This window comes from Chelmon rostratus, chromosome 9, assembly GCF_017976325.1.
Source record: "Chelmon rostratus isolate fCheRos1 chromosome 9, fCheRos1.pri, whole genome shotgun sequence".
NCBI classification, from domain to species: Eukaryota; Metazoa; Chordata; class Actinopteri; order Chaetodontiformes; family Chaetodontidae; genus Chelmon; species Chelmon rostratus.
Window position 1 is genome coordinate 9,348,297 of NC_055666.1, and position 13,387 is coordinate 9,361,683.

The 13,387-nt window shown below is 43.0% G+C and overlaps 1 protein-coding gene across 5 annotated transcripts in view; it reads right to left on the bottom strand.

The window, feature by feature from the left end:
• Nucleotides 1-1,743: 1,743 nt before the first annotated feature.
• gria1a (glutamate receptor, ionotropic, AMPA 1a) overlaps nt 1,744-13,387 on the bottom strand; it is a 49,913-nt gene continuing 38,269 nt past the window's right edge. For 2 of the 5 annotated variants that reach the window (XM_041944394.1, XM_041944393.1), the window contains 4 exons: nt 9,749-9,863; nt 3,992-4,126; nt 3,047-3,051; nt 1,744-2,056 (listed from right to left, as the gene is read on the bottom strand). In XM_041944394.1, the coding sequence (XP_041800328.1) occupies nt 1,867-2,056; nt 3,047-3,051; nt 3,992-4,126; nt 9,749-9,863 (445 nt within the window). In that variant the 3' untranslated portion in view covers nt 1,744-1,866. Of the gene's footprint in view, nt 2,057-3,046; nt 3,052-3,991; nt 4,127-8,888; nt 9,004-9,748; nt 9,864-13,387 lie in introns of all 5 variants that reach the window. The other 3 variants (XM_041944392.1, XM_041944389.1, XM_041944390.1) reach the window with 3 other exon arrangements.

Here is a 13,387-nt window from a genome sequence, read left to right on the forward strand (position 1 = left end):
ATGTGAAATAAGCTGAACTCTTTGAACTTTGGTAGAAACTTGTGCTCACGCTAAGAGGCTGACTGAGAAAAACAGGTTTTCGGGGCCTGTGAGACGTGAAACATTTTATTCCTGTCACTTCATTGGACTTGTTTACAATAAGAAAGCGGATCATCAGACCAGTTTTATTCTTCTTCTGTCCTAAAAACTGTCCTTTGATTCTAAGTCTCAGCATGAAAAACGGGTCGAGAAATGCAAAGTACATCACCGATGGTCATTTTGTGTTTACAGTGTTGCAGTGTGCTCAGGTGGACTCTTCCTTTAAGGCCTTTAATGTAAAACCCTTTGTCATCTCTGCCCTCTGCTGTCCAGGGCCTGCCACTCTGATTTCTGTTTACTTGACATGATCTGAAGGGGAGAACTCTGCAGCCCAGCAGTGCTGTGATCACTGTAACCTTGACTTCAAGCAAACACGGATAATAGTGACCGTGAATCAGTCGTCAGGTGTCTGTCATGCCAACTGTTCCCAGCCCACCTCCTTCCTGAGCTAGCTAGCAACAGCGAGAGGAGGCCAACTTTTTCCTTTCCTTGTCTTTCTTCCTTTTATAGGCCACGCGCGATCTGCAGGGGACGCTCAATGAATTGAGAGCGAATAGCTGCACTGCCCATTTCATTAAAACTGATTACAGCTGAAAATACATCAGAGGAGTAAGTGAATTATGCAGCAACAGCTCTAACAATAGTTCGAGGGATATTTTCTCCAGATTATGTCTGATTTCTCAATCTTCATTCTCCAGCATGTGCTGCAAATAGACTCCTTAGTATATCAATGGATATGCTATGAATGTCACAAGAGTAGATACAGTGTAAGGTCACTCAGTACTGTACATAATGTGTTAGTGTGTGTTTTCTGTTCAACCTTTCCCACGCAGGTCAAAGTGAGCATCTCTGAATCTGCCCTCTGTCTGTTTTTGCCATCAGTAAATACTGAAACTCTCTTTATCTGTTGGCCAAACAAATGACCCAGTAGCAACAAGTGTATAGTGTGTGTGTGTATGTGTGTGTGTGCATTTGTGAGAATGGTCATATGGCACAAAGACAAGGCATGATGTGTTAAATGAGGTGTAGCAGCAATGCATGTTTGTTGTAGCCTGGCCAGCCGCCGATTTAAGCAGCGTCAGCCGTCAGTCGAGCGTAAATCAAATCAAACTACTTGAAGCTCTTTGCGCTATAACAACAGTGTAAACCATATACTGTATCATAAAAACCGGCTATGCTACACAGAGCACTCTGTCCTTCCAAAATGACGTGTGAATGTGAGAGTGAAAGAGAGCGGGAGTGTCCCAAAACAATATCGAATCGTCGTAGCAGTTACAAGTGTTTGTCCTCCTCTGCCACATCTGTGCAAAGACTCCTTCCATCAGCCATCAGAGAGCGTCTAGGTAGTACAAGGTCAGCAGTGGAGGTGAAGATATTGCACACGCAGACTAACGTCAACAGCTCCATCGAAATGGCACAGCGCAGGCGTCACACTGAGGAATAAAGTTCTTTTTTTTTTTCTCCACATAAATGAACACTGTAAAAAATTCAAAAACACGCCCCGGTGACAGCTTCTTTATTGCAGCACATTTCCCTTCGTTTTTTCTCTTTTTCGAACATCCATTTATTTAAAAAAAAAAACGTCGCGCATCTGTTCGTAGTTTGTAAGGAGCGTTTCGAGAGTGCATTTTGGCAGTAAGTTAAGTCTTGTTCAAGTTGGGCGTGTTGACAGCCAGAAGAATAGATGGGTCAAACCGGACAGCCATGATTTTTGAGGTCTTTAGAGTCTTGTGCTCCTCTTCTGCCCCACCCTGCCTATTCCTCGCCGCCAGCACAGCCACGTGATGATTACATGCCGGAGGCACCCAGTCCCATGCTGGCGGTGTGGCTCATACAGGGCAGCGTCTGAACGGTCTTGGGGAAGTCGTGGGTGAGGATTCGTCCGTTCTCTCCGCCGCTCCCGTTGCCACTCATCCTGGTCAGGGTGGAGCAGCGCATGGCGTCGTTGATGGATTGCTGTAAGGACCAAACAAACAGGCTGCGGTTAGTCCACACGCCAGATTTCAGCCTGACACACAGGCATGCATCCTATCCCAATCAGAACACAGAAAGCTTATGCAACAGTTAGAACTAGCAGCGCACACAATCATGTACTTTTAAAGGTCTTTAAGCTATAGAAGAATAAAGGTAAGTCTGCAAAATGTTATGCAGCTTCCCCGGTCTTTGTTACATGAATATATGCGCATAAGCAACTGTTTCTGTCGCTATGTGAATGTGGTGCTGGCACGCCAAGAAATTCAGGAGCAGAATGAGCTGTTAGGAGTCCTAGAGTGCTGGTTTTCATCCTCTTTATCTGGGCCTGAGCGATATTCGCGGGTGGTAAACCGTGGTGCTGGCCAGCGTGCATCAATGTCCTAATTTGTAGCGGGAGGAGCAGTGCGAAGCGTGGGCTGTAAGACAGGAGCTGAGGCTTCACTCATTGGTTTAATAGCTCCATTCTCCAGTCTAGCGCAATAAAAGCCACTGGGCTCGAAAGCCGACCTAATGATGTGTGATGCGTGCGTGTGTGTGCGTGTGTGTGTTTGTGCCTCTTTGGTGTCTGTCTGCATCCCCAATTCTATAGCTGATTAAATTGGGCAAAGTGAGCGCGCTCTGAAGCAACCGGTGAATGCTGCATGGGGATTGGAGATTTACACCGGCCTCTAATTGGAACGGCGTTGTTGTTTCTTTCAAGCCAAACAGCATAAAGGCGCCGGCGAACTAATAGGCTCCGTGCCAATCTCATCAGCATACTGATCAGGTGCCTCTTCGTGGGCTGATTAAAACATAAGAGATTCATGTAGAAGATCGCTCCTCGTCTTGGCCCTGCCCTGCTTTTTTTCCTCGCTGTTTACATGAAGAGTATACCGGCGAGGGCCTTTGATGTCGGGAGAATAAATCGAAGGCTGTTTGTTGTAAATTGATCAACGAAGCAGATGAGTAACATCTGAGAAACCTCGCATCTCCCAGTAGAAGTATTCTAAGCAACAAGCCCTTACTTCAAGATTTCTCCACATACAACAACTTGAGTTAGACTGTTTTAGGTTAAAGCAGTGATGGAACAAATCAAGCCTGCCTCATGGTATACATATAAAGGATGTTCACCACAATGGGCCCTGCGTTTACGAGACAGTCAGCAAACAGAGAAGAAGGAGCAGGGGAGAGATCTGCTCAGAGCGACAGAGGTAGATAGATGTACCACTGTGATTCAAATTGCCTTAATACCTGTGCTGCAAAGTGAAATTTCTCCATTTGTGAGTGTGTGCTGCCAGATTGTTGTAATGAGTGCATTAATGGGACTGAACTAGCAGACTGAAAGCTGTAGGCTGAAATGACAAAGCTACTGAGTTGGTCATGATTAAAAGTAACTGATGCAAGGTGCATATTTAAGTCAACATGTAGTCAATATAATACAGTGTAAAAACTTTAAAGACAAACTAATGGAAAATGCTACATGCTAACAACCCTGCGACTAACACAGGGACAATGACTTTCTTTTGCTACCGAATTAGCTACTGTGCTAAAAATGTAACAGGCATAAGGACAATTTTAAAATCAAGTGATTCGACAACACTGCAGGAGATCAGTGACGTAAAGACTGAGCGGCAGAGGTAGAGAGAGGTACAGAAGAGCGTTTGCACAGCGGTGGAAGCCGTGAGAGGCCCTACTGTGATCACGGTTAGATGGGCGGGGGGGTGAGGAGGCGGATGTCATCAGCATCATCATCAGCATCATCATCATCATCATCATCATCATGGCTTGATCACAGCGTTTCCTACCCCGTGGCTGTGCTCTGCCCTTATATCTTAACAGTGTTGTTGGCGTACAGGCCGTAGCTCTGCAGCTCTGTGTAGGGGGCGCTAGCACCACTGTCTAAGGCTGAGCAGTGAAAGGCCTGAGCGGCTGAGGCGGCAGCGGCTCGCGCGGTGGACACCTTCATTCGGCGCGACTCGGTCCTGGACTTGTAGCAGAACTCCACCAGCGCCACCAGCATGGCCAGGCCCAGGCCGCCGATCAGGATGTAGAAGACTCCCGCCACATTGCTCAGGCTCAGAGCGCTCGTCTTGTCCTGCAGGGAGGGAGGTGGAGGGGGAGGAAGGAGGTGGGGCAGAGCCAAGGGGTGAGGAGCAATAGTGGCGACAAAACAAAACTCTAGAGCTTTACATCTATATGACCACAAACCGACGACAGACACACTGATTCACACACCTACGCAAAGACAAACAGTAGTTTTACAAACGGGAAGTGCAAGGACTCAAATGCATCACAGCAGAATGACACATAAATATGCACACAAACACATCCTAAAGAGCACGCGCACACACACACACACGCACACACACACACACACACACACACACAAACAAAAAAGAAGTGTACAGATGACTGACTAATTAGGCACACACAACATACAGTCATGTCATGTACATGTATAGTAGTAGACAAGAAGACCATACACACACATGTAACTCCACACAAAGACCAAACATGAACAACAAAAACATATTTAGAGGCCTGCCTCACAAAGAAGGATTTCAGAAGTTAGCTGGATAACTTTGGATGTAACTCTCGCTTTTTAGTTTTACAAAAATAGCTACAAACGACGAGGACCAAACCCGAAAAAAATCTTTCATCCAGGCTTATGACTGAGAACATGTCAGCTGTGAGGAAAAATGTCCCTACAGCTCCCTACACGACGCAAGCAGGGACAACATACTGGCTTCACGCTCAAAAGACATACTAAAGAGCACCGAGTTAATCTGACACAACCCTGATTCCAAAGAACTTGGGACACTTGCAAGACATAAATAAAAGGGAATAGGATAATTTGCTAACCCTATGTGACAAATACGCAGTTGAAAACAGTACAAAGATGATATATTTAGTGTTTCACCTCATCAGCTTCATTGATTTTTTTAAATATCTGCTCATTCTGAATTTGATGCAGCAACACGTTTCAAACACGTTGGAGCAGGAGCAACAAAAGACTCTAAAAACACCTGTTTGGATCATTCCACAGGTAAACAGGTTGATTGGTAACAGGTGATAGTATCATGATTGGGTGATGGAGTGAGGTTCAACACTTTGAACACATGATTGGATAAAGGATGTTACTACATGGACTCAGGGACACTTTGTAAAACTGCTGTCAGTAAACAGTTAGTTTGTAAATGATTGCATTCAATTTTTGTTTATATTTTGCAAAGTGTCCCAACTTCTTTGGAATTGGGGTTATACAATGAGTCAAGTAGGACTCAGAGGCAGCTTAAAGGCAGGTTTGGTCAGGGTTATTGTGTTACCTGTCACAGGGTTCAGTAAATGTATGACGGCACAGCCGGATACCTGCTGCAGGGCCGGATGAACAAAGGTCAAAACAACAGCCTCCATAGGACTGCTCACTCAACTTTGACACATTTTACTATGTGTATTCAAACAAATTCTACCATAAATCATTTGTAGTACAACTAGTCTTCCTTTCTGGATGCAAACCAGGGCATCTCACAAAACAGAGAGTACAGTGGGTGGTTGGAAAAGCCATTAATAACATCTACTGTTGCATATTAATTGCACTGAAATCCTGTCAGTGCCTGGTTAAACGTAGACCGTTGGACTCGTATTCCATCACTACAGGAACAGAGGACACACGAGGCTGCTCCATGATGACACTGTCATCTAAATAAGATGTATTCTGACTGAGGCCTAATGACGAGCGGCGATCAGACGTTTTAATTTAAAAAAGGAAGAAATGTCTGCACGCTGAAAATTAGCTCCCAGTGATTTATTCAAGCTACAGTTCGGTCACAGGCCTTTATCAAGGCTTTTTTAATTTAACAAATCACACTCTTGCAGTGCTCCTCTCTACATCAACACAGGCCACATTAATGAAACATTTGAATGTTCAGCTTTTTTTCTTTCTTATGTTTACTCATCCTGTAATGTTCTCTTTATAAAGGAAAGAGACAAACCTATTTGATTCCATACCTATTCCAGGCTACTTAGCATATGAAAATGTCAGCCATATTATTAAGGACGATTTTATTATACATTTAACAATAATTGTGTGTGTACTGTTGGCTTTTTGTTACTCTTTACTATATTTGTTTAAAGCTTTTTATATTCCAGTTGTGCGTCTTTACCTTCACTTGTGCTTACTTTGTGCTGGTGTGAGGTCAAATTTCCCAGGAGGGATCAACAGTTCTTCTTATATTAAATTCAGTGCTCTTAAACTGTAATGTAATTGGCTGTTTGTTTGACACCCCACCTCCTGCATGTGCACACGCTCGTTGCTGTGTTGAAGCTAGTTGGTCACCAGCGTTCTGAGACCTGTTATCCAGCATCGCCACAGTTTAGATTAGATGAGTGAACCCAGGTGCCAATTCAAAGAGAGCAGGACTGTGTTCGGATTTGCTTTGTGAGACAGGCCCCAGACGTAAAAAAGCCAATACTGATCTAGGATTTCTGACTCATTTATGTAATTCTAAACATTTACACAATGCCTATATCAACCCTATAAATCAGAATACTCATACACATCAGTGTTATCTCAAAATGACGTTCTGTGAGGGGAGAGGTACAGGTAAAGTGCATTAACACCCCACGACACATGCATTCATGCAGCAACAGCACAAAGTCACAACACCTTTAGTTTAACATTGGCCCATACTGTGGGTCATTACTCTCTATCGCAGTGGCACCGACTTACAGTTATGCCTATGTAGTCTGTAATGAAATGGAATCATTAAGACCTAAATCAGTCAACCTAAACGGCTCTCATGGAACAATGTGGTTGAACGAGAAACCAAGAGGAGATTAATGCCACATGGAAAGCTATAGTTCTATTCGGGTGGTTTACACTTTATTACGCCTCTATTTGCATTCAGTTTCAGTTAACTCAGGACATAAGCCCCAATGAAAGGGCAAATATTCCATCTGAACACTTTTAGTCTGTATTTTATCTAGACATACCTATCACTTAGTAGCATCACGTTATGTAAATAAGGTGTTTTTACAAGGCCACGCGTGACAAACTATGAGCCACGGAGGACTGGTAGTTGGCAGCATCAGACGATTTTAAAGACCTACTCTGGCTGAATTTATGTGTATCCCCTTCAGCTGTATTCACAAAAGTGATCCTGGTGGCCAATTTTAAGAAAATGTTTCTGACTCAACGTGTGTATGTGTCAAAACTTTCACCATAAAAATACAATTAAAGCCAACTAAAGAGAAAAGCTAGTAATGAAGTGTCTTAGCCCTTCACACAGCTAATGACTGTTCAGAGTAATGAGTTGGAGTTGTTTTAGGGGAGTTTTTAAGCAGTTGAGGAAATTGCTGCAAATATTTATTCATTTTTTTCCCCACTTTTGTTGTGTTTGTACCCATTAAAAATAAATGAGATACGTGTTATGTAATGCGCTTTAGAGGTGCTGGTAGGGGAAATACTAGTAGCCTCCCTGTTTTGAGTCTTCACGCTAAGCTAAGATGACCAGCCTCTGGCACTAGCTATATAGTTTGTTCCTCTAGAAGGATTTCAAATTTCAGATTCAGAGAAAGTAAAGATGTTTCTGACTGAGGGATGGATGTATTCCACTGAACCTCTCCTTAAACGGAGCCTGCTGCTACAACGTGCGACTCTTCAGTTCAGTTGAGAGCTCTCAGAAAAACGCTATTTGACTGGGTTTGCATCAATACGTGCACACTCGACAGTGAGAGAGTAGAGCCGGGATTATTATAAGGCCCAGAATGCAAAGGTTACGACTCTTCAAAGGGTCCAACGGCCTAATGTCTTCATCTGTCATCTGTCTCCCTCACATCCGTCTGCGGTCCTGTTCCCTACTCTTTCTCTGTTAGGAAGGAGTCGTATTCTGAGAAACTGCTTTCAGATTCATATTTAATCTTCAGTACAAATTCAAGGTTATCATCACACTCGATCTGTGTGTATGCGTCTGTGTGCATTTGAGGGTTTGGACAATCTATTTTAAGAGGATTTATATCACCTAGATGGTAACTGCAGTCAGTATATGTATAGCAAACCGTTGTAGCAATCCTAAATAATCCACCACACAATATTTATGTACACGCTGGTAATGAACATTAAATCTTTCACAACACAAGCTCGTCATCGGGAACAAATAGACACCAGAGTACCACCAGAGTAGTGGCCCGAATATAAGACAGTGTTCCTTCTGGAAGTCGTCTCACATTAGAAGGCTGGCTTTTCTTTATTATCTTCACAACAGCAGATGTTCTCTTTGAATCGCAATGACCGGCGCATGACTTGTTGCTTTAAGAGGATGCTACATTAAGCTACAGTAGCTTGTATCATTAGCTATCTTCTCAGTGCACCGATCAAGCCCAAAAAAATGATTGGACAGTCATTTGTCTGCTGGTGTCATATTTGAACATGGCTAGCGCAGACAACAATTTCAAAATATTCTTAGTGATTGAAGTTGAAGCCTGAGTGGTTAAATCAAACTGTTTGCTGAAGTAGACTGATAAATTCATTAAAAAATTTGTGGAAGTCGGTGTGTCAACTATCGCCAAACTGTAGCTGATGTGATGATTTGGTTTTTAATAATTTGGTGCAAGTAACAATACATTTAAAATATGCTAAACACAGTGCATCTGCTTGCATTTCCATATTTAGAGTTTGTCATCTTTAAAAGTGCAGGGTTGTCTTATGTTCGGGCCAATACAGCAGTACAGCCAGAGCCACATGGGGAGTATTGCTCAGTGTAATAGAGGCTGAGGGCTGGACTTGGGGCTGGTCTAGGATCAGGGCAGGGTTGTGCTGGGAGGTGCTGTGAGGTGACAGGTTTGGGTTGGAGACTAACCTTTCTTCCGGAGTCCTTGCTGCCACACTCCCCTTTATCGTACCACCATTTGTTTTTCAGTTTGTCTAAGACGGCTTGCTCATTGAGTTTCAACACCGCTAGGTTTACTGGGATTCTTCCAACCATAAGGAAATAACATAAATAACATATTATACCATGTTATTTTATGTTATTCATTCAGAAACACAGAGCAGCAAATGCATACACACATTAATGCTTGAGCTTGCTTATAGGTCAAAAAATAAACGAAAAAACGTATCACACACACCACACGCACACAAATACATATACACGCATATATAGCATAAACATCATTAGATACATCAGAGTCAAAGTGATATGCATTAATACTCCATCTAGCTTGGTTGGCTTGCTCCCTAAGGCAGTAGATGTGTATTACTATATCACTTTGGGTAACCGGCACACTGCTTACCCTCACTTATGCAACACGGATGTCTCGACCCTACTTTTGTTAAAAATAAACGGCCAAAGTTAACAAATAAAACTGAAGAAATTCCAAAGCCACTACATGGATGTATGTGACCTTAAAATACCATTGAGCTCTAGGAGCCTCGCTGGTTTAATCACCACGCATTAATCAATTTTAAATCATCTTTACTTTTGTAAGCAGGGGAGATGATACAAAATTTACCCCTCTGCGGTTTTCAAATTCACCCACTGCTCGTCAAATCATCACCCCTCCCTGGCACATTTCCTCTGCCTTTCGCCACACCGCAGAGATTAAGTGTTGCTCGAGTGGTAGTGCAGCGTGGGCCTGCCGGTTACCCCCCCGCCCCACACACCCCACCCACTCCCAGTGGTGGTGGGTTACCCGCAGGGTTTATCAAACTGGCTCTGACCTTGGAGTCCCCGCCCCCGCTGCCGCACTCTCCCTTGTCGTACCACCACTTGTTTTTCAATTTGTCCAAGAGGCCCTGCTCGTTCAGTTTTAACACTGCCAGGTTTACTGGGTTTCTTGAAAATAATATAAAACGATAACCATTAGGAGACACTCTATGGGACAGATATAAAGAGATTGGTCGCATGGTGGTGGTGATGACAACATTGACTTACGATTAGAAACTCCTGCATATAACTATTGATATGAAGCAGGAGTACTGGCTTTAGATGCACATGTTAGTTGTATAACTGCAATGGGCTGAAATGCTGAGTACCCATACAGTAGCAGAGTCAGGTTTTACCAAGCAGGGGCCTCAGAGGCAGACAGAGCAGACGCGATAAATGGAGATGCCTTGGATGCAGAAGTCTGTCTACAGATGGTAATTTCCTTTCAGTGGCACCAGCAAACAGATTCCTATGGTCACTAATCAATATTCAATCCATAACGGCATCCTGGTGAATAGAAGCCTACGCTGATTAATTTTCAACTACCAAATGCAGACAGGGTTGTTCATGGTTTTAACTGTCAGTTTCACTTCAGGTTTATTTCTCAGACAGGCTGAAAGAAGACCATGTGACCAACTATAGATTCATGAACACGAATCTATGCGAGCCACCTCATCCAAAGCACCTGCCCATGGGCTGCTCCCTCTCTCTCTGGTGAGTGTGTGTGTGTATTTCCTATAGCTGACTGGTCATGGACAAAGACTCTCTCCATCCACAAATGACAGAAAGGCAGAAACCGCAATCAGAATTTGCATAAAAGAAGTCAAGATTATAGCCTTTACCAGATTGTCTTTTCCCTCAAATCAGTGTCAGTTCTTTTGTGCAGCAACAATTTAGTTTGGTATTATTCTGTCTTTCTCACCAGCAGAGCGGGAGAGCCTTTATCCACAACCTCAAGTGCACAACACAGCTGTAGGGAACACAGGTATCCTCAGAGCTGGTAAAACCTCTGAATTCTTTCTTAGCCCAGCGGGCTCAGGCAGAAAGAAAGAAGACAAAGTGTGAGGACATGGATGACCCGGAGACCTGCAGGTCACTGGTTAGTTTGGTCAGTTGGTTTGAGGCGAGCAGATGTCAGGGGGGCTACTGTACTGCACTGAATGTGAGGTGGGATGGGGTAAATAGTCAGGCGTGGGGGTGGCTGGACATCATACATGTAAGAAATGGAAGCAGGGAGCACAGAATATATCCAGAACATTTCACAGACTGATCACAAAATGCTGTTTGAAGACAGAACCGGCAGTCAGAACATCCTGTAAAATGAAAAGTTAGTTGAAAAGTAAGTTATACATTTTTTTTTGCAAAGTGCTTCTTTCAATTAGGCCTGCACTGCAATATATGTTAGGGAAAAAGTATATATATATATATATATATATATATCCCCCTGCTGAATGTGCATATGTACAGGGTACTGGGCAGATCTGGTGTCTCACTAATTACTAAATGTTTCTCGTACTGTCCTTTACTGCAGCACCCAGCCCTCACAGGCCTGAGCCTAGTTGGGGTCGTGGCTGGGGTCAGCGACTGTATAGTTGTGACATCACAACCTTACAGAAGTCCTGACGGCTTATTTAAAGGCACAGTTCCTCAATATGGGCTGTGTGTGTTTCTCAGTGGATTTAGCGCTTTGATACTTTCACTTTCTGTGTCTGTACACATCAGTGATCAGTGATCCAGTAATCTGATGGTAACAAATGTTCCTGGTACATGTATTAGAAAAGCTGAATGTCATGGTGTGTCTGTCCTCACTTCAGACAATGCTAACATGCTGTTGTTTAGAAGGTACTGCATGTTTACCATGTTCAAAGTCATGGTTTAGTGTGCCAGCATGCTAACATGCGCTAAAAAGTATGAGGACCACCAAAGTCATTATAAATCATCCTGAAAGTAACATGAATGCCTGTACAAAATTTGGTGCCAATCCATATAGTATGTAGGTGTTGAGATATTTCATAAGATAAGTGACAGTTTGACCTGCTGGTGGCACCGGAAGAAAGATCAGGGAATGATCACTATAATAACACAATCTCATAAATCTGTAATATAATTCAAATATAAAAAGGCATGTTGGTGTATGAACATTGACAGTCCAGTGAAGAAGTTGTGTTTTACAGCTACAGCCTCATGTTAATTTACAGGAGAATGATTCCAATGAGTTCCATGCAGCAAGGAAATATTTAAAATCTCAAAAAAGAGAGCAGATCTGTACTCAGTATCAGCAGATACCCTGAGTTAGGTAACAAATTTTAAATACAGAGAGAAAAAGTCGAATCGGTGCGAAACTAATATTCATTACTCTGTGCAGATTGATGCATTAACTTGCACTGCAGGTATGACTGAATTCAGCTCTCTGAATTAATTGGGCATTCACTCATGCCTGATTCCAGACGAGCAGCACAATTAGTCAACTTCTGCTTCAGCCATAAAATTATTTGAATCATTCAAAATTTCCATCCTTTAATACATATCCAGCCATGAATGTTCGTTATCTGTTAGTGAAACTCAGCATCAGACATGTGCGAATGGCAGTCTGAGAATAACAAACATCACAAAGAGAGAGCGATGATGGGGCCATCCTCAGCAGTTCAACACTGCATCCCGCTGCTACATGGTACGTTTGGAGTAATCTGACTATATGACTTGGGAGCAGATTTATTTCACCACAAATGAGAAAGACATAGGCGTCATTTCTAGTCAATGTGTTCTGACCTTTGGCTTTCAACCAAGGTGGAGCCCTGAATAAGTCTTAGGTGAGTTTGAATAAAATCTCCCCATATGGCTCCTTCAATTCAAATAAATGAGGCCTATTATAGGTAGATTAAAAAGCTTCAGATGCCACCAGCTCCTGTGCTCTCTCTGTAGTTGCAAGAGAAATATGAATGGGAAGTTGTTTAAGATGTTAATGTAATGTGAAAAGACAGCTGCTGCTCTTGGACATCGATGGCAGAGAGTACATCCAGTATGAGTGATCATTTATTACGTCAATTATCACATTTAATGTGGCACATATAAATTCAACTCTGCTGACTTCACATTCGAGGTGTGAGCCCTGGCGTAAGTGAAAAAGTAGCCATATGGGTTTGGTCCCCTTAAGCTGTAATCCTGCTTTGAGGGCCCTCTTGGTTTGTGAGAGGCACATTTACATTTTGTATGTGTGCTTCTGTGCGTTTGAGGGGATGTTTCAGTTTGAGAGCAGAGCGCCTGAGACCAGCCACGACGAACGCTCATGACGCAGGTTTAGAGTGTAATTAGACGGCAGCAGGAGGACGTGTGTGGCTTAAGAAGGATGGAAAATCTCATAGTCCTACTTTACACTTCTGCTAGTGCTCACAAGTCAGCTATGAATAGGCTCGCTGCATACATGCATATGCAGACACAACCAAAGAGGGCCTCCGGTGGTGAAGATGGCTATGATGAAGACGTAAATGCCTTTGTGATAGTGTGAAAACTATGAACAAAAAAAAAGAAAAAGGTTTACGGAAATACTGTCAAAGTAATGCCATGCCTACTATGTCTGATGGCAATGCATTTAAACTATGTTGAAGGCAACATACATGACATGTTGTTTTATTTAAATCAAAATGCATGAAATT